Source organism: Psammomys obesus, unplaced genomic scaffold (assembly GCF_907164565.1).
Source record: "Psammomys obesus unplaced genomic scaffold, mPsaObe1.curated_primary_1811, whole genome shotgun sequence".
Classification (NCBI taxonomy): domain Eukaryota; kingdom Metazoa; phylum Chordata; class Mammalia; order Rodentia; family Muridae; genus Psammomys; species Psammomys obesus.
This window is the reverse complement of record NW_026596088.1, coordinates 4,774,383-4,802,340: the sequence shown is the minus strand read 5'-3', so window position 1 is coordinate 4,802,340 and position 27,958 is coordinate 4,774,383. Positions and strand designations below refer to the sequence as shown.

The 27,958-nt window shown below is 45.2% G+C and overlaps 1 protein-coding gene across 2 annotated transcripts in view; it reads left to right on the top strand.

The window, feature by feature from the left end:
- Tnrc6a (trinucleotide repeat containing adaptor 6A) overlaps window positions 1-27,958 on the top strand; it is a 162,861-nt gene that overhangs the window by 14,507 nt on the left and 120,396 nt on the right. For both annotated transcript variants that reach the window (XM_055627543.1, XM_055627542.1), the window contains exon 2: window positions 11,168-11,293. In XM_055627543.1, the coding sequence (XP_055483518.1) occupies window positions 11,214-11,293 (80 nt within the window). In that variant the 5' untranslated portion in view covers window positions 11,168-11,213. The remainder of the gene's footprint in view (window positions 1-11,167; window positions 11,294-27,958) is intronic.

Below are 27,958 nucleotides of genomic sequence, written 5' to 3'. Positions count from 1 at the left end.
GGCAGGCTCTTTGACCTCCCCACCCCCCAAGGGAGGAGCAGTCCTGCTAGGCCACAGAGGAGGACTTTGAAGCCAGTCCTGAAGATACCTGATAAAACAGGGTCAGATGAAAGGGGAGGAGGTCCCCCCTATCAGTGGACTTGGAAAGGGGCAGGGAGAAGATGAGGGAGGAAGGGAGGATTTGGGAGGTAATGAGGGAGCGGGATACAGCTGGGATACAGAGTTAATAAAATGTAACTAATAATAAAAAATAAAAAATACATAAAAAAAAGAAAATTAAAAATATAGTTAAGCGTACAGCTCAGTAGAGCACTTTCTCAGCCGTGGGGGAGACTCAAGGTTCAATCCTGTGTGCCAGGGAAGGGGGAAAAAACTTGATAATTCTGAGGGATAGCGATCACTAGAACCAAATCCCAGAGGCTATTTTGCTGTTTTTTTTTTTTTTCATGAAATCAATTGTTTTTTGAGACATGGCAAAAATTAGAATGTATTCTAGGGGCCAGAGAGGTGGCTAAGGGGTCAACAGCACTGGCTCTTCTTTCAGACCCAGGTTTGATTCCCAGCACCCATATGGTGGCTCACAACTGCCTGTACTTTCCAGTTGCAGGAAATTTGACACCCTCTTCTGGCCTCTTTGAGTACTGCATGCGCATGGTACACTACCCAGACATGAACTCAAATGCACACACGCACATACACACACATACACACACACTATGAATGAATGAATGAATAAATATTGGGCTGGAGAGATGGCTAAGACATTAAAGGCTAGGCTCACAACCAAAAATAGAAGATAAATATTTATTTACAGAAGAAGCATATCGAGATTCGGCTGAAGGAGGACGGACTGTACGTCTGCCTAAGAAGGATTTAGTTTGCATATAGCTACAGTGTGGCAACACAACACAAGCCACTGAAGGAACAAGGCTGTGCCTGTGGGTGTCTGTAGAGTGGGGAGGTGGTCCTTCGCATCTCAGCTGGGCAGACCCGGGAGTCAGAGTTCAGATGCTGGTGTTTCAACCACATACTCTAAAGCACCCAGTGGAGAAGAAGAAATGAAACTCCCTTATTCAAAAATTATTAAGACTTTCAAGATGATGCCTAGAGAGCATTAACTCAAGCACGGGGCCTTCATTAACATAAGGCCCTCTGCGAACCCAATAGTCAAGCTACATGAAGCCTGCCCACGGCTGTGGGTCATGCCTGTAGCTCACATGACTTTGGCTGAGTTCACTTTGGGGCGGAGTTGGCTAGGACAGCTGAACACCTCATCTCCAATCCATGGGTTAGCCTTGTGCCATCAGGGCAAAATATATAAGGACATAGAGGCAAAGACACTCACATGCATGCACCATTCATACACAACACACATGGTCTCTGGATGGCTTTGCTAGCATCTCGTTGGGCCTCAGCGAGCTACCTGGCCAGCAGCTCCTGTTAAAAGTTCACAGACTGATTTTAAGCAGGCACTGAAGATGGTGAAGATTGTTGACACTGCCCTCCTCCCTAGAGGGTGTGTCTTTTCCATGTATTCTGTGAATCGACAGGTGGTGTGACTCATGCTTTTTCACACTCACACACATTAGATGTCCAATGAGAATAATATTCATGAGAATAATTGAAAGGAAAGAGGTGTTACAGTTTTTATATCGTATTAACAATGCCAAAAAAAAAAAAATCACAGGCCTGATCCTTGTCATTGTCAGAGACGGGAAGAAATGTTATCTCTGATTTCAAGTGGTGTGTCAACACTCCGTGGTGAGTGGCTTGGAAAGACAAACTGGCATAATGGGACATTCAGTACTGAGGATAAGACGCCAGGAAATTGAACTCAGAGCAGGAGGCTTTGGCAACGGGGCAGGTACTTTCCTAACGCTCAGCTTCTTTGCCCTTTGGTTTAAAAAAAAAAAAAAAAGCACATTATTTGACATATCTGGGATGTACTTAACCATACAAAATGCCAGCAAATGTGAAGATGTTCTATCCAGGGATAAACCCAAAGAAAAACACACTAGAAACTTATTTGCAGCCAGCTACCTGCCTAGTTAAAACATCTAACCTTTCAGCCTTGGAGTAAGGCGCATCCTTAGGCACTAATGAAATCTCACCACCACCTCTAGGTTGGTATGGAACCAGCTGCTGGGACCAGCACACATTGCTGCCTCATTCAAAAGCAAGTCATTGTTAATACATTCTAATTTAATAGGAAAAAAAATAAATGGGATCTGTCATCAGCCCAGACATAGACATAGGAAGACAAAGATAGGTATAAACAGATATGTTCACACACACAAGCGTGTGTGAACATCCATATAGGTGCACACATGTGTGGACATGTGTGTAGAGGCCCGAGGTTAACATCAGGTGTCTTCTTTGTTCACTAGCCAACTTATATCTTGAGACAAGGTCTCTCGATCCTAAAGTTCACTGGTTTGGCTAGTCTGGCTAGCCGTCATGCTCTGAGGAGCCTCTGCCTCTCCCTGCCAGGTGCTGGGGCTGTGGGGGGGTTGTGGAGAAGTCACCATACCCATACCCACCTGGTACTGCCTGGGTGCCGTAGATCCAAATTCTACTCCTCATACTTACACATCAAGCACTTTACCCACTGAGCCACCTCCTCAGGCCTAGATATAATTTTTAAAAAAATATTTTAAATTTTATTTTTATGTGCATGCGTGTGCACCGCCTGTATACAGGTACTCGTGGAAGCCAGGTGAGAACATCAGTTATAGGCAGTTGGTAAGCTGCCTGAAGTGGGCTAGGAACCAAAACTGAAAGAGCAATAATCACTCTTAACCACTGATTTATCTCCACTGCCCTATATGTAAATTTTTAAGATTTGTTTTATCATTTTATATAATATAAATTATACAATGTATATATTATATATCATATAAATATAACATTTATATGATACGTATATACACATCTACATATAATGATCATCTGCATACAGCTATGCGCAAATGAGTGCAGATGCCTACAAAGGGTAGAGACAAATTCAAAGGTTCTTTCCCCCTTAACATGAAACTAAGAGGTCGCAAGGACACGATTACTGTGAAAATCTTGAAGCCATGGAAAGGTCAGAACAGAGACAATGTTGAGGTAAGGGACCTAAAAGATGAAACTTGAATCTCAGCAGTGTCACTTGAGTTCTTTTAATAAGGAGATTTAACCCAGTTACAGTTATTGTAGTTGATGCTTTCTCTTATCAGTTTTGTTTATGTATGGGTTTCATATGTCCATAACTTCCTCTCTAGATTTTACGGTTTTAGAAGTTGGAGCATTAACCCAAGTGAGGATCCTATTCCTTCCTTCAGGAGCCAACTCATGGGATTATAAAAGACAGAGGTAAATGTCTTTTACCAGATAATGCCAGATAAGAAGCCTATATTCAGAGGAGGGGCTCTGAATTCTTGTAGTTCATTGTTATCCAGAGCATTGGTGGCCTTTTGTAGCCCTGCAGCTACCCCTGTCTTAGAGAAAAGCATGAAGCTGAGATCTGGGACAAACATTGCTCTAACCTCAGTCTCCACTTTTTTTCAGAGGGCCTATTTAAGAGGTAGGTCTGGGGAGAGGACCTGAATTTGGATCTCTAGTACCCACATAAAAAGCTGGGCAGAGCAGCATGAGCCTGTAATCCTAGGCCTGGGGAGGTAGGGACAGTAGGATAGTGTGGCTTGTTAGCCAGCTGATCTTGTTGGATCAGTGCACTCCAGTGTCAGTGAGAGACCCTGACTCCATGACGATGACATTAATAAGATGGTGGGCTGGTGAGATGGCTCTTCAAGAAGGACACTTACTGCCAAGCCTAAAGACATGAAGCAAAACTCCAGACCCATGTGACAGAAGGAGAGAAAGTACTCCCGCAGGTGTCCTTTTGAGCTCTATATACATATGTCATGGTGCTTACTACACACACACAAATGGCAGGGGAAAAAAAAAGACACATACAAGATTGCTTCCCAGTCCTAGCCAATCTTCAAGTTGAGAGCCTTTCCCTAAGCAAATTGTATATTCCTTTGTTCCAAAATTAGCCATGGGATGCTTAATTCTCCTGGGTTTAAGAGGCAGAAGGACAGTGTCTGACCCAGTCAGGACACATGCAGCTCTGTAATTGATTAGCTTAGTGGAGTCCCAGGGAGAAAGATCCCACTCTCATGCTGGTGTGCGCCTCACCTGGGCTTTCCCGGAAGCCTCCTTGGCAAGAAGAGCCAGGACTGCTGAACACCATGTTTCCCACCATAGATCTTGCAGGACCCTCTCTGACTCACTCACAACTCTACTGTGGGAAGCTCTGACCCACTCACAGCTCTCTTTCTTGCTTGGGAGTAATGATGGACTTACATGTAAACGTATATATGGGTATAAGTGGACTTTTATCTGTTGTTTTGGTGAAATGTTGAGGGGATTGTGAGGAATAGACACAGAAATGCAGAAAGTGACATCTTGAAAGTGGCATAGAAGGAGTCTTTCAGACAGCAGACATGGCTATTCATTCTTGACATTGAGCCTCAGGCTGTAGACAGATATGCTCGCAGTTACTCATATTCTAACCAGTGCTCAACTTATTAAAACCATGTCCCTCCTAGACCCCTTACATAATTCCCAGATCCCATTGTTGCATTAATAAATTCAGCCCACCTTGTCTAAAGCCAATGACTTTTTATTTGTTCTCGAATGTAGCTGATTTAGCTTGTAAATTTGATTCAGTGAATTCTCCTAAATATTAATGTCATTTACAAACTTGTTTGATAAATATCTCCTTGGCATTTGGCATTTTAACTACAATTACAAATTTAAGACTCTTAAGTGTTTTAGATAGCTGAAAAAGCCAACTTACAATTCAACAGATAACTGCTAAACGTTTAAACACAATTTACAAACTTAAGGAGTCTGTAATTACTAACTTGGAAGTTTTAAAACTTTTGGTTTCACTCTAAATCAATCAAATCCTCCTAAGTATTTTTTTATTAAATCACACATAGGTATGTCTTTGTTTTCTTGAAACAGGGTCCTGCCATGTAGCCCGGGTTGGCCTGAGCTTGGTAGGTATCCCAGGCTGGTGTCTAGCTCAGGATTCACCTTGTCATAGTCTTCCTCGGAGTACAAGTGTGTGCCATCATGCGGGACCACAAATCTTATATCGGCCACTCTATTAATCCAACCCCTGCTCCCCTTACCTCTCTGGAACTAATCAGCAAACAGCTTCAAAAGGGAGACTGCAGTTTTTGCCTTTTGCCCACTGTTCTTTCATGTGGAGGTCAGAGCTAGTCCTCTCCTTCTACCATGTGGGTTCTGGGTACCAAACTCATGTCCTTCTTCACTTTAGCCTTGGGTTGCACCCTCTCCCTCTGCTTGCTCAAGTACCTTGTTCCTAATATCATCCCAGTCTCTCCTCTTCACCAGCTGTTATTTCTACTGGATGATTTCCATCAGCATCCAGAAGTTCTGCCTTTAAAACTACACACACCTTTAGTCCCAGCACGTGGGAACCAGAGGGAGGAGGATCTCTCTCTGAGTTCGAGGCTAGCCTGGACTGCAGAGTTCCAGGTCAGCTAGGACTACACAGAAAAACCTTGGCTCAAAAAAACTAAACCAAAAAAAAAAAAAAAAAAATCCTACTGTGGTGACACATGCCTGTAGTTCCACCTCTTGAAAGGTTGATGCAAAAGGGCTAGGAGTTCAAGTCCATCCTCTCCTGTGTAGCAAGTATGAGGTCATTTAGGCTTAACCCCCCCCAAAAAAAAAAAAACTAATGACAAACAAAAAAAGGGCAATAAACAAAGAAACAACAAACATTCAAACCAAAGCATCGTCTAGCTCTCCTCCGTATGGCGGAGAGGACACATTCCTCCGGAGAGCTGTCTGCATTTGCTCTCTCTACCTCCTTACCACCTATTCTCCCATTCTTTAACCCACTCTAAGACTGTCTGTGGAAGATTACTGTAGAGCCCCTTGCTGTCTTCCCCTCCAGGTCTATTCCTCCCATGAGGCAAAGCGTATGCTGTGCCAACATACAAGACATCTTTACATCTTAGCCAGGGTGGCTAGAGTTCTGAATTCTCTAAGTCAGTGTTTCTCAACCTGTGGGTTGTGACCCCTTGGGAATCAAACAACCCGTTGGTGGGGATTGCAGATGAGATATTTACATTACGATTCATAACAGTAACAAAATTATAGTTGTGAAGTAGAAACAAAATAATTTTGTCGTTGGGGGTCACCACAACATGAGGAACTGTATTAAAGGGTCCTAGCGTTAGAAAGGTTGAGAACTATTGTTCTAAATGGTTCTAAGTCTCTCAGGGGCTGTGGAACAATGTTCCCCATACCTAATGGCTGTGGTGTATGTATTTTCATACCTGAAAGATGTCTGTTTGCTGAGCTGGTACTTGGAGAAATGTATGTAGATGACTTTTAAATGAAATGAGAGGGAGAGAGAAGAGAAGGAGGAAGGAACGGTCGGGGACCAGCCTTTGCTGTTTCAGTCCATTCTGTTGAGGCCCCTGTGGAACCGAAGAAGTACAGACTCGAAACTTGTCTTCTAAATATATATATATATATATGATAAATATTCATTTGTCAAAGTAGGACAACAGCCACTTGCTTGCTTGGTAACATTGACATTTAGACATATGGAAACCTACAATTATACATGTGTCCTGGGGCCCGCTGCTGCTGCCCACGCCAATCACATTTTCACGATTCCTGTGAACTCCTCCCAGCGAAGGCTGCCAAGCGCCTTCCATGTGTTTGTCTGGTGGCTCAGTCTTAGATGCCATTCAGTGGCACTTGACCCGGTTGGTCACAGTCTTCTCGGGCCCCTTCACTCTGGCTTTGCCTCCTATTTCTTCTCAGTCCTTCTGTTTCCACTCCTTTCAGCACTACCATAAATATAAGAGCATCCTGGGGAGAGGGGGCCATCCTTAGACTTCAATTTCTTAAATCCTTTCTTTGCGTCAAAGGTTTCTGTCTGTTCATATCAACCACAGGCCTCAGGCTTGAAACACTTCTGTTCATTATCTCCACCTGCCCACTTAATAGGGATCCCAGACTTGACAGATCCAACCTAGAACTCTTGATAACCCCTCAGCAGACCTTTCCTTTCTCCACACTTTCATTCCCATTGTCTTTCCCAACTCCAGAACTGAATTACCATCTGCCCAAGTGTTTTGTTCACACAGCTGCAAATTCTGGAACCCCCTTTGCCTCACGTGCTATTTTGTAGGTTTGTGTCACAGTGACACGGGGCTGGAGAGGTGGCTCCTCGTCTAAGAGCTGTGACTGCTCTTCCAGAGGGACTGGGTTCAATTCCCAGCACCCGCATGGCAGTTCGCAACTGTCTGTAACTCCAAGATCTGACAACCTCACTCAGACATACACGCAGGCAAAACACCAGTCTACGTGAAATAAAGATAAATAAATTATTTAAAAAAAAATTAGTGACACAAAGAACAACTTATAGGAGGAAAGGTTTGATTTGGCTCATGGTTTTAGGGGGTTCTATCCAAGGCTTTACCCCATGTGCTTGGGCAGGGCATCACGGTAACAGGATGTAATCTTTACCTTATGGTGGACCAGAAACAGAGATAGACCGAGACAGGAGGGAAGGAGAAAGAAGATACATTTCTAGGACTTACCACCTATCCAGTGACCCCCTTCTCCCAGCTCGCCTCCACCTCCTAAACTTTTCAGAAATTCCTAAAGCAGTAAACCACACTTACAATCTCAACACTAGAGAGGCTGTAGCAGAAGGTCTGAGAGGCCGTAGTCCAGGTTATGCAGAAACCCTGTCTCAAACCCAAAGCCAAGCCTATTTCTCCCAGCCGTTCACTCATCTCTATTCACAGCGCCACATCTTCCTCCAAGTTAATGGTTGTTTTCACTTGGCCCTATTTGTGCCCCCTCCTGTTGAGTCCACGCCTCCTCTTTCTCGATGCTCATCTCACAGCAGCCCCACCGTCATTTAAAATCACAAATCAGATCATGCTGGACTCCGCTTAAAAATCTTCCATTGACTTCACATTGAAAGCGAAACCCAGACCCTGCCGTGTGGTCTACCAGCCCTGGTAAGGCTTACCCCCTGCTGGACTCATTTTCTATGTCCCTCCCTGGAGGTTCCAGCCACACTGGCTCCCTGGCTGCTCTTTATCTTCAATGCTGGGGAGAGGGGGGTTGTAGTATCACCTCTTGGAAGAGATCCTCAATCTTAACACCTCCGCCCCGCCTTGCTTTGTGTCTTACCATCATAACCAGGTAAAATTTCTTTACGGTAGCAACTTCTTTATGATTTCTTTCTTTCTTTCTTTCTTTTTTTCTTTCTTTCTTTCTTTCTTTCTTTTTTTTTTTTTTGTGGAAATTGTGTGTGTTTATTCATGCGTGTGTTCATGCTAGGCAAGCATTCTGAGTCACGTACTGGCCTTTCCGTCCTTGAGTGGAGGTCTTGCTACGTAACTCAGGCTGATCTCACACTGGTGATCCTCCTGCCTGAACCTCAGAAGGGCTGGGATGACAGCTGTGTGTGCCACCAAGCCCGGCTGAGTCTATGCAGTCTTAAGTGTTGTGTGCGTATTTGATCTCTTTTGAGATGGCCATCTTGACAAAAAAGCTGAGGCCTTGGCTATTTTTAGCATCATTCCCCTGTTTTAATGAAAGCCTTTGTCTTTTTGCTTGTATAAGGATAACAAACTCAAGCTCACCCAGCAGACATTCAAATGGCTTTAGGATTTAGCATCAGAAAAGCAAGTAAAATGAGGACAGAAATGGTCTGCCAAATTTGGCAACTGCAGGATCCTGATGGTGTTACTGGAAGCCGCATCGTGAGGGCGGAGGCAGCAGATGCCAGACTGCAGAGGTCTGAAAGAACGGAAACAGAGGGAGGATCTGCAAACGGAACGCTGGCCCAGTGTGCAGCCTGGCTGAGCAGCCTTGCATAGCTGGAAAGAGCTGCCGGCCTCCATCTCCTGCTGCAAGAAAATAAAGAGAATACTGACAAATAGTTTCAATATTTCCACTTTAAATTTTAGGTTGGTTTTGTCTTTTAGTGTTTTGTATTTCTTGGGGTGGGATCTCCTATAGCCAAGACTGGCCTTGAACTCACTATGTAATCAAGGATGACCTTGAACTTCTGATCCTCCGCCCAAGGGCTGGGGTCACAAGTATGGGCCACCACTCCCAATTTTTTCAGTCCTAGGGATTGAACCCAGGACTTCAGGTATGGTAGGTGAACACTGTATCAACCAGTTGTGTCCCTGGCCCTTTGTTTTTCAGTGTTTTTGTGAACATTTGTCTTGTGAGATGAGAAAGACAGGAGTCTCCATGTTTAAAGAGAATCAGCGGACAGGTCTAGTTTCATTCAGTCTTTAGTCATTCAGCGAGTACACCTGTTATGCGAGCCTCTGCATTGTTATGCTCTTTAGTTTTGCTGGTGGTTGTTTGTTTATTTGTTTTTTAGATACCTTAGCACAGTCTGGCCTAGAACAGGATCCTCCTGCCTCAGCTTATTCAGTGCTTGTAGTTACAGCGATGTGGCCCCGTGTGAGCTCTGATAACTGTCTTGTTTGTTTTAAATTTTAAAAAGTGCACCTGGTAGTGGTGGCAAAAGCCTGTGATCCCAGCACTTAGGAGGCAGAGGCAGGCAGAGCTCTTGAAATCTCTGGTCTACGGAGTGAATTCGAGGATGGCCTGGTCTATAGAGGGAGTTCCAGTACAGCCAGGGCTACAAAGAGAAATCCTGTCTCCAGAAAAACAAACAAACAAACAAACAAATAAATAGATACAATGTATAAAGTAGTTTAGTGTGAATAAGCTATTCACATTAAAATCTGCCTGCGTGTATGTCTGTGCCCTGACGAGGAGATTGGATCCTCTAGAGCTGGAATATTTAAATTCTGATGGTCTGGACATCGCTTGGTGGCATTCCTCTTGGACAATCATGTAGAAGAGAGAACGAGGTAGGGTAATGTCAGGCAGTGTTCCAGGAGCCCGTTAGGCAGGGCCTTAGAGGTCACCTGGGTCTGCAGCTGTCAGTGTCGCAGTTGCGTAAGGGAACTCATGACATGTACGCACCAGATGAGCTGAGCTCTGGTGGAGTCTCGAATGAGCCCAAATAAGCCCTGAAAATGACCGTACTGGAGACATCAGACTATCTCCTTTTCCTGCATCCTGGGTGCAGACTTGTTTCTCTTCACTGCACGTGAGCTGTCACATTTAGGGGCTGTAGCGGTTAGTGGATTCTTTGTCGTTGTATTCTTCTTTCTTGTTTTGTTTTGTTTGAGACAAGGTCTTACTATATAGGCTTGGCTGACCTGGAAGTCTTGGTGTGGACCAACCTGGCCTTGAACTCACAGAGATCCACCGGCCTCTGCCTCCACAGCGCGGCGGTTAAAGGTGTGTGTTCCCACACTGGGCCTTCTGTCTGCTTAACTATGGAATAGAGCCTGACCAACTCCCTCAAGCTGTGACTCCATCACAATGGTCAAGTGTGCTATCGCAGCAACAGGAAAAGAAACTGAGACAGGGACCTTGTATAAACCGTGTCTTCCGCGTTCGTATTAAATTAAATTATCGCTCACCTGGCAGCTAAGATCCTAAACTGGGCAGTCTGATTCTGAAGCCCAAACTCTTACCCACCGCACCCAGCTGCCTGCCCTGGAGCCCTCAAAACCAGCTGTCACGCTCTGCAGTCCAGCAACTTCCAAAGCCTCCGCTCTCCTTCCCCCGCAAATTGTGATCTCTCTGACTCTTCCTCTCCCTCCCCCTCTCTCTTTTTCTGTCTCTCTCTCTCTGCCTTGAAATTATACATTTAAGTTCTCGGTAAGTGTAACTCTATTGTAGTTACACTTTAAGATCCAGGGTTTTTGTTGTTGTTGGAGTTTGTTTTTTGTTTTTTGCTTGTTTGTTTTTGTAGTGTTGAGTGATCTTACACTTAGCAAGAGCCCAAAGGTAGGTTATTTTTTAAGTATTACTGAAAGCACTCACATTCTCCTTATCCTTCCCTTTGTTATAACAGGCTTTCTTGATGGGAAGGGACACAGGCAGAGAATGCACCCGGAGTTGTGTGTGGTGTGTTTCATATGGAAACACACTTGGGCTGTGTTTGAGGTGGGGGGTGGGGTGTACAATTAGTGGCAAATGACTAATCTGCAATCTCTTCATTTCTCAGCTGTGGAAAGTGAGGCCCGGAGAGGTGATGTGATTTGCCCGAAGTCATGCAACTAGTGGCAGAGCCGGGCCTAGAAGCCAGGTGTCCTGGATCTCAAGATACCCCACTGCCTGAGGAATGGAACAGGTAATGTATTTTACAGTGGGGGTATGGATGAGTCTTTGCAGCCTGAGGTGTCTGATGTGTGCTGAGTAAACGGAGGAAGCTGTCACTCGCAGCCCTGACATGTTGGGCAGGGTTGAAATCAAAGGTTTGAAATTTATCCCCTAAGACCCAAAGACAGCAACTAATACCCATATCCCCATGGCAGACATTGCCCCCTGACGGTGGGTTTTCTCTGGTCATAAACACGTCCGTCTCCAAACAGCTTGGCGGGGACTCGGCTGGCCATTCTGCCACCCGGGCTTTCACCAGTGCAATTCACAGTGTCATAAAAAAGCGGCGGCTGCTTGCAGCGTGTGCATGGGGAGGTCAGAGGGGAAGGGAATCAGGGAGACCAGTTAGGAGGCTTCTCTGAAGAGCCAGGAGGAAACCAAAGACAAAAGGCTGGCTGGAGGGGTCTGCTGGTTAATGGCTGCTAATGTTGGTCACTGTTAGGAATGCTGCAAGACAGACAGAAAGTAAAGCCCACCAACATGGGAAGGGAAAGGGGCTCTGGTTTCATGTATTCCACTTGTTTCTGTGAAGGAAACTTTTAAGCCAGATATTGGCAAAGAAAGCCCACCCAGGTTACTGTGAGATATAGTCCGAGTGTTAAGGGTAAATCCTAATGCCAGCCATTGATAATACGTACCTATATCTCTTAAGAGGCGGAATTATCATTTTTTTTCTCTCCATCCAGTGATTATTTGTTGAGAACTCACTATTTGCCAAGCAGTTGGAATACATCAAGTGAACTATACAAACACCCTTATCCCTCTGGAATTCAGTCAGAACAAGGTCGCCAAATAAGGCAGTCTCTTGGAAAAGCTAATAGGAGAGAAAGCTTAGGAGAAAAATGACTTGATTCAATACTATTGATTAAGGTAAAAGCTTCAAAGGACTGTATTTGTAGATTGAGTTTGACTAGGCCCTTTTGAGATTTTCCAGGTCTGGTGAACACCACAGGGGACCTGTCTGAGCTAATATCTGTGACTCTGGCTCTCCTGAGAGGGCAGACCCCCGGGCACACGGTGTAGCAAAGGCAGCGTGGGGAAGGGCTGGCGGAACAGAATGTGCGAGGGGACGTCTTAAGCAGGTAGTCAGGCACCAAGGGATCGAGGCGTTTTGTTACAGGTGTGTGGTTACTCCCTGAGGCAGTCTAAGAGCATCTACTGCCAGGGTTATTGTTAGGCCGGGTGTAAGCCACAGAGAGTGGCAGTAAGTGGTCACTGGGCTAAGGTCCATGAATTGCTTCCAACCTCTGAGAAGAGACCATTCTATGTGTTGGAACAAGGGTTCAGGTAGAGGCAAGAGGGGAAGTGACTTTGGAACTCAGGCAGGGTTACAGGAGGCCAGTCCCAAGCCCGAATCTCTACCCAGACCTAAATATAACGTCAGAGAGCCTGAGCATCCAAACCTCAAAGTCTCTCTTGAATGGGGAAAGACTCCATCCCATCCCTGCTGCTGTTTGGCCTGGGTTACAGAGGAGGTGGGATGAGGGAACACCCATGTCCATACATCCAGGCAGGAGGGAAAAGAGGAGGAGGTAGCACTTGTTGCTCCTTTTCTTTTGTCTGTCTGTACAAATCCCCACCAGTCCTTTCATGGTTGCCATGACAACAATGGCTCCCGAGAGTCTTACTCATTAATAAACCCAGCTACTCACTCCCAAACTCAGGAGGACGTTTTCTCGGCACTGCAGATCAGGGCAGGCATACAACCCTAACCTGTGCCTGTGTCTCTGTCTGCCCGCCTTGGGTACCCCTGCCCAACCCACCATTCATTCTCAATTGCAGCGACCCTGTCCCTGGAATTCATCCTCTGCAACACTATCCTTCCCTTTTCCACACCCCCTGCCTTCCAGCCTTTACCATTCTGTTCCCTGTGGAGGCTCTCTCATCTCCCTGGGCTTTTGGACTCGGCCTGCGTTCTCAGCCACACTCCTGAGCCAGGAATTGTGCTTGATTCTCCAATACCCACCGCCATTCCGTGGCAGCACTGTTCGGTTAGACTCTGGAGAACACCGTCTTGGCTCTACTTGCCGCACAGTTGAAGTTCCAGGAGTCAGTACCTAATGGCTCAGGTCCATGGCCAGATGCTTGGATCTTAGCAGATCCTTCAGTTTGGGGATGGAAGTTGGGTGCCTTACAATTCACTCTTGTTAGACCTAATCTCAGAACGTGATTCTCCCAGGGGAAGAGGTATTCGGAGCTCTCCCTCTACAGTGTGGAATACAATAAAAACAGAAGCCACTTTTAAAATTTTATTGGTTGACTGATATGTTTGTTCGTTTATCAGTGATAGGAGTCAAAACCAGGGCCTCCAGCATGCTAGATAAATGTTATACCACTTGAGCCACAGCCACAGCCCTTCATGTGTAATTTTCAAGTGTTTTGGTAGCTGTGTTTTTGTTTAATGATAGGAACACATGAAGTTAATTTAACATTTCATTGACCCCCAGCCCTTCTGAAATACCATGTCAAAATGTAATCGATATGAAAATTTTCCAGTGGTATGTTCCTCTCTGCTGTTCTTTTAAGCATTTGGAACCCAGGATGATATATTTTTTTTCTTTTTACTCTTAAAGCAGAGTTCGGTTCTGATGCTAAACTTCTGTTGGAGAGGTATGATCTACATTATATTCACAGTTAAAAATAAATCACATACCGGTGTTGTTTTAGATATATGGACACATCTTTCTGTTAGTGATTTAAATACCCAGTGAGCTTTTACTTTTACTCAAAATTATTTATTTATTTGTTTGTTTGTTTGCTTGTTTATTTAACATCCAGACCTCTGTTTCTCCCATTCCTCCTCTTCTTCCAGTCCCTTCCCCCAAGCCCCTTCTCCATTCACTCCTGTTCCTCCTCAGTAAAGGGCAGGCAGGCTTCTTATGGATATCAACCGGCCCTGGCATATCAAGGTGCCACAAAACTAGGCACCTCCTCTTGTCTATTAAGGCTGGACAAGGCCACCCAGTAGGAGGAAAGGGTCCCAAAGCAGGCAATAGAGTCAGAGGCAGCCTTTGCTCCCACTGTTGGGGTCCCACAACAGAGCTTTTGTTTTCTCACATGTACTTCCCACACAGCAGTCTTTGTGGCTCATCTTTGTCACAATTGTTTGACCTTGAAGCAAAAGCTTGTCCGTTTCGGCAGTTTTAAGACTTCTTTTGTCCAAACTATGTCAGCCCACTGTCTCTGCATTGTGACTGTGGGGTGCAAAGGAGGTTATATACACTGAAAAATTACTCAAAGCTTTTAACTACCGGCAAGATGCTCTTCCCATTTTTTTTTGGTAGATATTGCAGAAAATTTGCATACTGTTGGTGATTATCACTGAAAATATTTTGCATATAGCTTCATGGTCTTTTTTTTTTTAAGATTTATTTATTATTTATGTATTTGGGTATTTTGTCCTCGTGTCTGTCTGCCCCCATCATGTGCAGTGCCTGTGGAGGACAGAAGAGGGTGTTGGATTCCCTCGGCCTGTTATTGACAGTTGTGAGCTGTGGTGTGGGTTCTGAGAATCTGGGTCCTCAGGAAGAGCAGCCAGTGCTCTTTAACCACTGAGCCCCATATTTGCGTGTGAAAGCGCACAAAATAATTACCGGGTTCACATCACGAAAGTTAGATTTTAATATGAATCCCATTCCTTCTCTAGATAGAGTAAAAGTACGTTTTTCTTTCCGTCTTATCTTCTTCATATACACTGTGACATCGATGAAAACACACAGAAATCATTGTCATTCTCTGTGTTGGTCTCCTAAGTACCTGGCAGAGCATGTCTTTTTTTGTTTCAAGAAAATCTTGAGTTGGAAGCGACAGTCCCGCGAGCCTCTGCGAAATCTGTGCAAATTCAAGCAGCAAACGTTGGCATGGTCCCAACATGCCCCATGCTCACCGCCTTGCATTCCTTTCACGGGTTCCATACAGCGGTGGTGATTCATAGCGCTGTACATCCACACTGTACAGTTTTAGCAGCCGTGTCCCTGACACTCCCTAGTCTGCTCCTGAAAGCTGCCCGGATATTTTGAGTACACATCATACGGTGGGATGAAGCAATGAAGGGAAACATCAGTCTCCCTCCTGTTTGGAGATCCCGATGAGTCTGCATTTCTGGGGAGCGCCATCTGGCACGGCAGGAGCACATTTCCCACAGCTAACTGAAAACTCCTCAGAGCCAAATGTAAAAAGATTACAACAAGCCATTCCACAATTGTGAACTGGCAGCGCTTCCTGGTAAATTTGGAAGACGGTTGAGACTGAATATGCCCAGCTTTAACTGGGCAGTGTCTTGGTTTCTTTTCTCATGATGCAATTTAGAAACAAAAACAAAACTCGGGGGAAAAAAAAAAAAAAGCAATGTAAGGAAGGAAGGTTCCCAGTTCGTGGCCCACCATGGCGGGGTAGTCACAGCCGCCGGTGCCACGCTACCAGTCTCCCAGGCGTGGCTAGGTTCTGCCCAGTTGTCGACAATCAGCGCCAGCAGCCGTTAGCGGGCCCTTAGTGACACCATTCCGCTAAAATGTGCCGGCTTTCCATGTTTTGAATGAGGTTTGCCTGGACAACGTTCTTTTTATTCTACGAGCAACCATCCGTGGGCCTTTTAGACACTGTCTGCTTTCCTCTGCGGGAATAGCCACGGTGGCTGGACTAGTTTTCATCCCAAGAGCAAAGTCCAAGGGTTCTTCGCCTCAGTCCCCCAGCACTTGAAATTTTCAAAATTAAATGAAGCTGAAGTTACAGTTTCACACTGAGGCGCTGGGGACGATGCGGTGGGGCGGGGCCTCCGCTCAGCGTCCTTGCTAAAGGAACTCCGAGTAGGTGCGCCGAGAGGTGGGAGGGGAGCCCTTGCAATATCGTTGACAGCGGCCACCGACCCGAGCAAATCTATCTCCCACCTCACCTGGCTATGGAAAAGCAATCACACAACAAATCTGCAGCGTCTCTAGTCTAAGGAACTTTCTATGTCTATTTATTTTAAGATAGATACATAGCTAGATCTAAGATGTTTTATTAGGGAGAGAGGGGGATGTCAAGTTGTACCAGCTTCTTAATATTGTATTTTTAAGCTGAGCGATAGATGGGATCTGGAGAGTGGCTTGGTGGTTTAAAGCACTGGCTGCTCTTCCAGAGTGCCTGAATGCCATTTCCCAGAACCCAAACGTTGGCTTACAACCAAAACTCTAGTTCCAGGGGAATCTCACGCCCTCTTCTGACCTTCTTGGGAACTGCATACACAAGGCCCACAGACAAACATGCAGGCAACACACACATATAAAATAAAACAAACCTTTAAAAAAAAAGCAAATGGTACAGCATTTAGTAGGTAGTAGGTAAACAGGAAGCATACAGTGTACTTGGGAGATGGCTCCGTGAGTGCTTCATGAGGATGAAGACATAAATTCAGTCCTCAGCACCCGCTTAAAAAGCCAGGTGTGGCTGTGCAGGACTGTGGTCCTAGCAGGCAGGGGTCGATTGCCAGGCTGCCAGCCTGAACTGATGAGCTCTGGGCTCAGTGAAAGACCCTAGTTTTGTCTACTTGACACAGCTAGAGCTATCTGGGAAGAGGAAACCTCAGTCGAGAAAATAAGAACTTTTTTGTCAGACCGGCCTGTAGGTAACTCAGTGGAGCGTTTTCTTGATTAATGGTTGATGTGGGAAGGCCGCCAGGGTAACCGTGAGTGCTCTAAGGAAGCAGGCCGAGCATGCTATGGGGACCAAGCCAGTAAGAAGGGTTCTTCCCTGGTCTCTGCTTCAGGTCCTGCCTCTAGGTTCCTGCTTGAGTTTGGCTTCCTTCGAATGATGAGCTGTCCAAGGGACATGGGAGCCAGATAAAGCCTTTTTTTTTTTCAAGTTGCTTTTGGCCATGCTATTTATCACAGCAATAGAAAGCAAACTGAGAGAGTCAACCTCTGACCTCTGTACCCAATGCTTGCATAGTATTTACATGCACCCTCCCACACTTCATACACACACACACACACACACACACACACACACACACACACACACTAGGGAGTGGCTACCAGCGGAAGGAGACAGACAACCCAGATCAACCTGGGTCTAAGAAGCAGGCAAGCCTTCAAGTATTACTCCTATAATTAAAATTAACTTAGAAGAAGGAACCTAAGAAAGGGGAAGTCGTGACAGAAGTAGAAAGATGAACAAAGAACCCAATTAAATAGAATTAATTGCAGCACACATTTATAAAGAGGCTAAATAAGTTATCAAATGGCATAATATTTAATGCGAATGTCAAAAGTAATTCTTCAAAGAGAAGATACACAAATTACGCGGTGGCCTCTCTATAAGCTGAAAATGGGAAATGCCAGGCAGCGATCAAAACTAATTTACAAAGCTTTTTGCCACCACTGCTTGGCCACCAGCCAAGGAACGTATCCCAAGCTGCTGCTCTTTCAAAAGCTCCCAGCCACGAGACCGTTGGTTCCCAGTCCTCACGCTCAACATATCCTAGCCTGCACAGTGGCTGTTCCCAGTCCTCCTTTTAGGCCAGGGCCCACTGTTCTTCTTCTTCCTTCAGCCTTCTCTCTCTCTCTTTTTTTTTTTTTTTTTCATTGCTTAAAGGTATGTGTTGATAAATAGCAATTGAGTGACAGTACCAAAACCCATTTAGCCTTCCTCTGGGGGTGGGGACAGAGGCAGGGAAATGGCTGATAAAGTCTATAGGACATGCATGGATGCATTCAGTTCTTAGTTAAACTCAAAATTACCCTAACCCCTCCTAACGCTGGCTAAATTAATTAGTCGAGAATGGTAATTAAATTAGAAGAGGCCAGAGAATCATCTTGAACTCCACTGAAAAGCACCCTGAACTCAGGGCTTCTCGGAAGTGTTCTCTGAGTTGAAAAACCGCATTTTCCTCAATTGGGATTGTGGGTGCTGTCTAAGCTTAGGGTGTGTGTCTGAGAGCAAGGCACAAATGGACAAATTATTTTTAAAAAAAAATAGAATACTGTCAGCACAAGGACAGTGTGATTCATGCCGCAAGTGATGGCAGAGGCTGTTGACCTCAGAAAGGACAAAATGCTAGGCCACCCAGTGGAAGAACAGCACAGACAAAGCCCAGCAGACTAGGTCCTTTCAGGGCTGGCTCTGTGGTGCTTCCGGGCCTGCCTAATGCAGAGTGAACCAGAGGTTCTCACCAGAGAGACAAAAAGATGTCTGAAACAACCAGAATACAAAAGTAGAAGGAACGGAACGGCAGCGTCATCGGTGGAGGGAAGGAGACACACAAAGATTCTAGACAGTATTAATTCATTGAAGAGAATATAATCCTCCCACCCAGGATAGTAACACTCACAGATGTCAGCTAGCGGAAAAGCGGTGAAACGGCCCAGTAGGTGACAGTGCTTGCCACCAAGCCCCACAACCTGAGTTCAGGACATGGAACCCACACGGAGGAAGGAGAGAGCCAACGCCTGCAAGCTCTTCCCTGACCTCCGCACATGTGTCATGGTGTATGAGCCCACATGCATACACACAGGAACCCAAAACAAACAAACAAATAAAAATACCTCAAGTAGAGATATTGCCTAAGAAAGCGCAATTCTGTTTCTAAACGTCTCTGCCATAATCACCAGCTGTCCCCGCTGCTGCAGCAGCCCTGGGAGCTGTTCCTCCGTACATACGGGACACTGAGCTTTCAAGACTGAAAGCCTTTCCCCCATTCTGGAGCATGCGAAGACACAGGATCCATCCTGGAGACTGGACTGTTGACGATAACATGATCTAACTGGATGTTCAAAAGGGATTATTTTTTAAAAAAAGATTGCTTCATTTTATTGTAATTAAAGACATAGCAGGAGGGCAGGGACGTGGCTCAGTCTATAAAACAATCCCATGACCTGAGTTTGCCTTCCAGAAGCCACATAAAAAACCTGCATATGAGCCAGAGCGGCGATGGCTCAGCAGTGAAGAGCAGCTGGCTCTTGCAGGGGACCTGAGTTCCGTTCCCAGCACCCACGCGGTGGCTCACAATCGTCTCTGACTCTAGTACCAGGGAATCAGAAACCCCCTGGTTCTGACTTCCACGGGTACTAGGGACACATGTACTACATAAACCTACGTGCAAACACAGAGGAAGAGAGAGAGAGAAAGAGAGAGAGAGACAGAAAAGAAAAATCTTAGCAGTGGGAGGAGGAGACAAATGGATACCTGGGTTCGCCGACCTAGTTTCCTTCACCGGTCCCCACGTGCAGGTTTGCAAACACCTGTGTGGGGAGCAGCAAACACGCACACTCTTACACAGAGATCTGGAGACGTGTGTCTTACACCACTCCTTGTATTGACTCTGTTCTTGGACCCAGGGGCGTGTACACAGTTTATCCACTGACTGAGTCCATTCTACTGGATTAGGAAAGAGGAGCTACCCCGTCGCCAAGCACCATTCTCAGCGGCAACCCTCTGGCAGGGCTGGCTGCCCCGCCGCAGTGCGCTGGCCCGGCATGCACAGACGGTTTGGTCCCCCCGCACCTTAAAGCAGACAAACTCATGAGTGCCCCGGCGAACGCTACCGCCGCCTCGGGTGTTCGACTCGGCGCTCCTGAAACCAGGCTCTGACACTAAGAGTTCTCGCCATCCTCAGACCTAGACAAAAAGAAAGAAAGAAAAGATAGGAATGCGTAAAAGTACGTGCATAGTTTAATTTTCTGTTAACTAGCATCCAGCATGTTTTTAGAGTGCTTAGAATGTTTTAGAAATCTAGTTGGGGCAAACTCTGGTCTCAAAGACGGATGACGAATTCCGTCCCTAGAACCCACGTGGTAGGAGAAACCAACTTCTGCAGTTCCCTGACCTTCACCTACGCACCATGGCACACACACTTATACACACACGTACCGTAATACACAATAATAAATGATAACTAAAGCAAGTATTTAAAAAACCTAAATCTCTTTAGATAAAAGGCCATGTTTTGTGTTCTAAAAGTCGCCAGGACCCACAGCCTGTGCCTTAGACTGTTTTGTTAGGGGCCATTGAGTTGACTGCCTCCCAAGCTCCTAGCCAAGCTGAGACAAAGAACAAAGCATTATCCCATAGAAATATTTAAAACGCTGAAAAATCCAAAACCAAACAAGAGATCAACCAATCCTCAGCCAGAGAGGGCAAAATACCATAATGTCAAGATTTAAATAATGGAATTAACAAATCCTAAATGACAGGAACACACAAGAGTATGCATGCTGTCCAAGCACACAGAAAACATTGTAAACATCGAAATCTGTGAGGATAAACAAATGGAAGCCAAGTGGTTCCCAAGGCAGAAGCTATAGAGTCAGCTCCTTTATAGACGTACATGACAAATTACATCACGTTAATTTTTTATTTGTGTCTGTGTGTGTGCATGAGCATGCACAGGCAGGCAGCACGTGTGTCACAGCAGCATCGTGGGAATCGGAGGATGGCTCTCTGCAGCCAGTTCTCTCCTGCCACCTTGTGGGACCGGGATTCAAACTTAGGTCACCAGGCCTGTGGGCAGGCACCTTAACCTTCCAAGCCATCTTACTGGCCCTCAAGCTTTTATTTATCTTTTTTTTTTTTTTTTAAGAAATCAAAATACTTACAAGTCTTGAAAAAGAAATCATCCGAGGCCAGGCATAGTGATGCCCAGCTGGAACTCCAGCTTGCAGAAGCTGAGGCATGAGGATCTCAGGTTCAAGCCAACTTGAGTACTTAGGAGGATCTTTAAGTGGGTGGGAGTTAGGGGGAGGGAGAGAAACATCTATCTTTTGAAGAAACTGGATCTGCAGTTTCTGTAGAAAATGATAAAGAAAACATGCGCCTTCCAAAACTGAAAAGATGTATACAGCTCTGAAACCAGAGGCAAAATCATAATCTTAAATGTTTTTATTATGAGAGAATGAAAATGGGGTAAAGGGGTGGCTCTGTGGGTGATGTTCTTACCGTGCAAGCCTGAGGCCTGGACTTCAGATCCCCAGCACTGATATGAATGCCTAAATACCAAGTGGACATGGCTGCTTGCCATCCCAAAGTACCAGGAGACAGGTTTCTTGGTGCCAGCTGATTAGACTATCCAAACTGGGAACCTCTGGGGTCAGGTGAGAGATCCTATCTTAGAAAATAAAGGTGGAGAGCTGTTGAGAAAAGGACCTCCACACGTCTCCAACCCACCCACCCACGCCCACACATATTCTAGCACACATACAAGCATGCATGGACACCATACGGAAGAAAAAGAAAAAAGAAAAAAAAAAAAGAAAAGAATATTCGAGAAAGGACCAAATGACTATAAATGGCAGATAAACAGAATGATTCCTGATGAAAACGGACATTTACTGAATGAAACAAGACAGAGGGGAAACAAAAACATTAAATAAAACCATAATCTCGTGCCTTTGATGGAAATCAATAAAATAAAACTCTCTAGAGAGACCCGTCAAGGGAAATAGAATCAATTAAAATAATACCATTTTGAAATTAAAAGGGGGCTTAGACAGAAATACAGGGGGATAGTGAGAGAATGTTTTGTCACTATCGTGATAACTAAAATTTTTAGATTTTTTTTTTTTTTTTGAAAGCCAAAGTAGAGACTTAAAAGGAGATGGCTCAGCAGGCAAAGAAAGCGCTTGGCGGGCAAGCACAAGGAACAGAGTTTGGATCCCCACATCAAACTGGGACAGATGTGGTAGTCCACCTGCAGCCCCAGCAAAGACAGGAAAATCCTGAAGCAAGCTCGCTAGCCGGACCAGCCGAAGGGTGAGCTCTGGCTTGAGGGAGAGTCACCGCCTCAATAAACAACATGGAAGGCAATTGATAAAGAGAGCAAAGGTCATCCTTGGACCTCCACATGCAAGTGCACATACACGCCATCCACCTGCCCACATACCTTTGAACACGCATGCATGCTACATGCATAAAAAGCCAAAATATACACTTAACTTTGCTTGTTGACATACTTCCTAATTCGAAGTATTTCCTACCTTCCCAGACCAGATTGGGTCCCTTGGCTGTGCCCTTGACAATGCCATGTTTAACTCATGTTATTTCTAGAGACCACAGAGCATTGCTGTTTGTTTTTTTTTTAATAATGTGGAGTTTTATTCATTTATTTTAGCTTTTTCTGTCTTGTTTTGTTTTTAGTTTTTATGTGGCTCTCTTAAAAACTGAATGTCCTTTGCTTCTCTGTGCCCTGATCCACTTGTAAGAATGTTGAATGGCTTCTTTCCGGCTATTTGGAAGTACTTCCCTAAGAAAACACTTGGGGTTGGTGCATTTTCCTGCTGGCTCAGTGTGGAAGCACTTACCTAGTACATGCAAGGCCTTGGATTTCACCCCCAAAATGTCCTCGTCATCAGGATCATAAATTAGTATTAGTATTTATAAAAATTCACCACTAGAAGTACCCGTACTTTAGAATAATTTCTGAGCACCCTCATGGCCATAGCATGTTAGTTCTTTGCTTCTTGATAGATAGATGCTACTTCCTTCATCTTCCAAAAAAAAAAAAGACCTAGTGGTTAAGAGCACTGGCTGCTTAGGCAGAGGACTGAAATTCAATTCCCAGCACCCACATGGCCACTCACAACAGCCTGTAACTCGAGTCCCAAGGAAGTCTATGTCCTCACTGCATGCATGTATGTACGCAGGCAAAACACTCATGCACACATTCTTAAAAGATGATCAAATAAAAATCAAAATGTGTTTATCCGGGTAATTACTTGTGTTTTTCTAGAAAAAAAAAATACATGAATTTAATTGTGAGGCGTTTCACTAGACACTGTCTTCCCATTTGCTCTGTAACAGCACTTACATTTTACATTCCTAGTGCTATGTTTTGAGCTGTCTCTCTCTTTTCTGGTTATTCAGCTCAAGATTTATCTTTCTTCAGATTAATTTTCAGTAATGTGTACAGATGTATGTAAGTGGACTCAAACCTGGGTCTTCGGTGAGAGCGACAAGTGCTCTTGACCCTGAGCCATCTCTCTCTCTCCAGCTTCCTTCCTCTTTTGTTTTGTTACTCCTTTCTTTCCTGAATCGTGCTTAGAAACTGAATTACACCATTTCTGCTCTGCAGGCCTTGTTAAGATTTTCTTTGCAGACTGTTAACATCCTTCATTACTATAAAAATTCCACCAGATCATAAAAGATGTGTTCTCTGTTTTATATTATAGCACTTGACACAAAAGTACAAAGTTGACCTTTAAACATATCCACATTTAGAATGGACGCACTCCACAGTGAGAACGGGCTGTAGCTCGGTCCTTTGAGGGCTTGCCTAGCATGCAGGACGCCAGAAGCCCAGGGGTCCATCCTCAGTACCACATAAACTGGGTGTGGGGTTACATACCTGTCATCTCAGCCCTTGAGAGGTGGAGGCAGGGGAATCAAGGTCATTTGGGCAATGGTGGTGGTGGTACCAGCCTTTAATCCCAGCACTTGGGGGGCAGAGGCAGTCAGATCTCTGTGAGTTCAGGGCCAGCCAACCCTGTCTTCAACAAAAAGATAAAATAAAAATTCAAGGTCACCCTTGGCTATTTAGCCAGTTTGAAGACAGCCTGGACTGCATAAGACCCTGCTACAACGTAATTAAGCAAGGTAGGTAGGCAGGCAGGCAGGCAGACAGACAGATAGACAGACAGAGAGACCTTTAGATCCTCCAAACCTTTCTTTTTCATTTCCTTACTGATTTACAAGTTGGGTCCTTAGAGTCTGCTCCACACTGTTCTTGCTTTCAGCTTCCCTGGAGTTCTGCCCTCTTCGTCCTGACTCAGTGTCCCTGTTTGTCTTGGTTGTCTTCATTAGTCTTGGATCCAACTTCATCTGATACTGATATCCGGAAGCTTACTCCCAGCTGCCCTTTTTCTGCTATGTCTTTGTTCAGACATTTAATCCCAGTCTCACTGAAAACTTTGGTAGTTTTCTTTCTTTCCGGCCAAAAGCTAAGTTTTTACTTTAAAATCATTACGTTTTTATTTATTTTAGGTGTATGTGGGAGCGAGTGTGCAGAGAGCAACTTGTGGGAGTCAGTCCTTTCCTTGTGCCATGTGGGTCCAGTCTCAGGGACTGAGCTCAAACTGTCAGGCGTCAAACGCCTTCATCCAGCCAGCCCAGGAGCTTTTGTCTCTTTGCTTTTGTAAAAATTGCTTTTCCAACTATTCTTCTTTTTCAAATGTGTATGGTTGTTTTGCCTACATCTATGTCTGTGTACCACACGTGTGCTTGGTACCAATGGAGACCAAAAGATCCCTGGAACAGGAGTTACAGATGAGTCAGTCATCATGTGGGTGCTGGGAATCAAACCCAGGTCCTCTGCTAGAACAGAAAAATACCCTTGTTCACTGAGCCATCACTCTAGCCCTGAACCCTTGATTTTGTTTTGTTTTAGTGTGTGTGTGTGTGTGTGTGTTTGCATATGTGCTCATGAGTGCAGGCTGGAGATCAAAACAGAGCTCTTAAAGCTGGAGTTACAGGCAGCTGTCAGCCCCTGGTGTGGTTGCTGGAAACGGAACTCGGGTTCTCAGTGAGAGTAAGAAGTGCTCTATACCCCTGAACCATCTCTCTAGCGCCACTAGCCCAGGTTTTTACGTTTTTAAACCAATCTGAATTTTTTTTTTCTCTCTCTCTTTCTTTAAATTGATTTTTTTGGGGATTTAAATTCTAAGTTCATTAATGAGAATTCCAAGTATGCTTAGTCAAACCTGTACTCTCTCACACTTCCTGTGCTTTCTATAATCTGACACAAGTGATGTTTGCCTTGCTGTATTCTATATTTATGCATGTATGTCCGTTTAATCTTTGTTTTAGATGGCTTTTATTCTTTTAGAAAATTTGTCTGTTCCCAGAGCTGTTAGTTTTTGAAAAATATTTATTGACTCAAAAAAAAGTGAAAGAAAAATGACTGTGCTTGCTGGTACTCTGTAATGTGACCATTTTTACGTCGGGGACAGGAGGAACAGACAGCAAAGAGACAGAGGCGAAGAGACTCCCAGGCTCTGCTTCTGCAGTTGAGTTAAACCCCATCCCTGGTAGACTTGGCCTGGGAGTTCCCTTCCTGGCCTTAGTGGGTGACTCCACCCTCCATCTGCTTACTAGGTGTGGTGAGGAAGTAAGCAGGCAGCAGAGTGTCTCTGCCTGCCAGACAAGCCACAGTCCCCACAAGCTGGTTGATTTTCCTTGGGTTCCTCTTCTCTCTGCTCTCCCTTGAGGAAGGCAACGGTAATAGCAAAGTCCCTCTTGACAGTGCCAGACCTGGGTGACTTTTGGCTCTTCCTTGAGCCTACACAAGAGCAAGGGGCTGCTAGTCTCCTCACCTTTGGCTTCTCTCCTCCCTTGCTTCTTAACTAGTTGAGGACTAGTTCTGGGGTTGTCACCCTTTTCCATCTGTATTGGTCACTTTTCCTATGGCTGTGACGACGTACCTGAATGAAACACCTGAAGAGAGGAGGCATCATTTGGGCTCACAGTATGAGAGGGAACAGTCCATCATGGAAGCAAGGGGTACAGGGGCTAGAATAGCTTGCAGATGAGGAGGCTGGTTCCATTCAGCCTACGGTGAGGAAGCAGCGGAGCTGAAGCCTGCAGAGGATTAGAACCCATAAGCGCTGGTCCCCAGAGACCCACCCCTCTGGCTAGTGGCCTACTCCTCAAGCCTCCATCACCTCCCCAGTTGCATCAACATCTGGGGACCAAATTTCCCTTTGAGAAATTCGTGTGTAGATATTTGTCTCAAGATAATAATGACAGAAGGGCCTAACGACTCCTCTGCAGGAATCGTTGTTGGTGCTTGGTTTTATAAGAACAAAGTCAAACAATCTAAATAGACAGGCATAGAGAACCGCTGGAGAAAGTAACAGGACAGCTGCATAGTAGAATATATATGTCCACTAGTGGTCTGAGCATTGGTTAAGGAACCTGCCCCTTACTTTCATAAAGCCAAACATAGGTATGCTGTGCTCATAACACACTTCGCTGGAACAAATCATTGTCACCAGCATGTGTCTGAATCCATATGAAAGAAATGTGTCAAGGGACCACTTAGAAGAGAGTGTGAGGTGACAAATGATCCCAGTAAGTGTCAGAACCATTTGACCATAGCCAGGGAGAAGAACTGTTTCATTTACTCCAGCGTAGAAGGTGAGAAGAGATGGGCAAGGGCGAGGGGATAGGTCAGTGAGGCCCCAGAACATCTCCCAGCTTAATGGTTAGCTGGAAGAGCATCAAGAACTCAGAGGAGCCATTGTCATCAGAGTGACAGCTTATGACAATGCACGACACATTATTAAAATCAGCTCGAGGGAGAGATGCACCAGGCGTAGCTTCCTGCACTTCATTCCCCGGTGTTGACGATGGGTGAACCCAAATACTTAAGTTAACGTGGCCAGGGCAGCTAAGCCACTCCTCAGCATCCGTGGTATCTATTCAGGGTCAGTTATCCAGTCTGTAGTCCCTGGATTGGGGTAAATCCAGAGATATAGCATGGCCCAAGGGCTCCATTATAAACCACACATGAACTAGTAGACATAGGCTCCCCCCCTCCCAAGAGCTGATTAAGACTCCTATCAGACAAGATAGTTCAGGACCTAAGAGGTTACTTCCCAGAAACGGACCAAGGAGAAGTCCTTCCTCTGAATTGTTGAGGGGTTTGGCCATCTCAGTTACCGCTGAGTTACCGCTTCCTTGAAGGAAGTAGAAGTGGAAGCAGGGAGCTGAGTGTCAGAAGATCTGTGGGTGTGGTGCCTGGCCAACAACTCTCCCAGAAGAATAGGCTGTGGGAATTCCTGAAAAGGATTTACTCTCCAGGGTCTTGGTGGAGATCTGTGAGCAGGCAGAGTCTTGAGTCAGAGAAGAAGTGTTTGCCTGGGGCAAGGGTGAAAACAGAAGTACCAACAAGCCAAGGAAGAAGGCACACACCAGATGGAATTTCATGTGTACTCGGATTGTAATATTAGTGGACAAGACTTGGAGGTGGAGAGGGCATTCTGATGGGGATGAGCAGCCAACAGAATATATGTGTGTATGTACATAAATGTGTGTGTGTGTGTGTGTGTGTGTGTGTGTGTAGTGCTTAAATATGGGGTTGTGTGTACATGTGTATATGTATGTGTCTTAGTTAGAGTTTTATTGCTGTGAAGAGACACCATGACCAAGGCAACTCTTACAAAGGAAAACATTCAATTGGGACTAGCTTACAGTTTCAAAGGTCTAGTCCATGATCATGATGGCAGAAAGCATGGCAGACAGACTTGCTGGAGGAGCTGAAAGTTCTCCATCTTGATCCTCAACAGGCAGCAGAAGGAGACTGAGTTGCACACTGGGTAGAACTTGAGCATATATAAGACCTCAAAGCCTGCCTGCACAGTGACACACTTCCTCTAATAAGACCACACCCACTCCAACAAGACCACACCTCCTAATAGTACCACTCCCAATGGGCTTATGGAGGCCAATCACATTCAAACCACCACAGTGTGTATGTGTTTAGGTACATGTAGTGCTTATGTGTGGATATATGTATGCATGTGTTCCTCTATTTGGGTGTAAACACCATGTCTACGTACATATGAGCACCAAAAGTCAAACTCAGGTATTGCTCCTCAGCTGCTGCCTACCTTGTTTTCTGAGACAGGGTCTCTCCCTGGTACCTGGGGCTTGATTAGGCTAAGCTAGC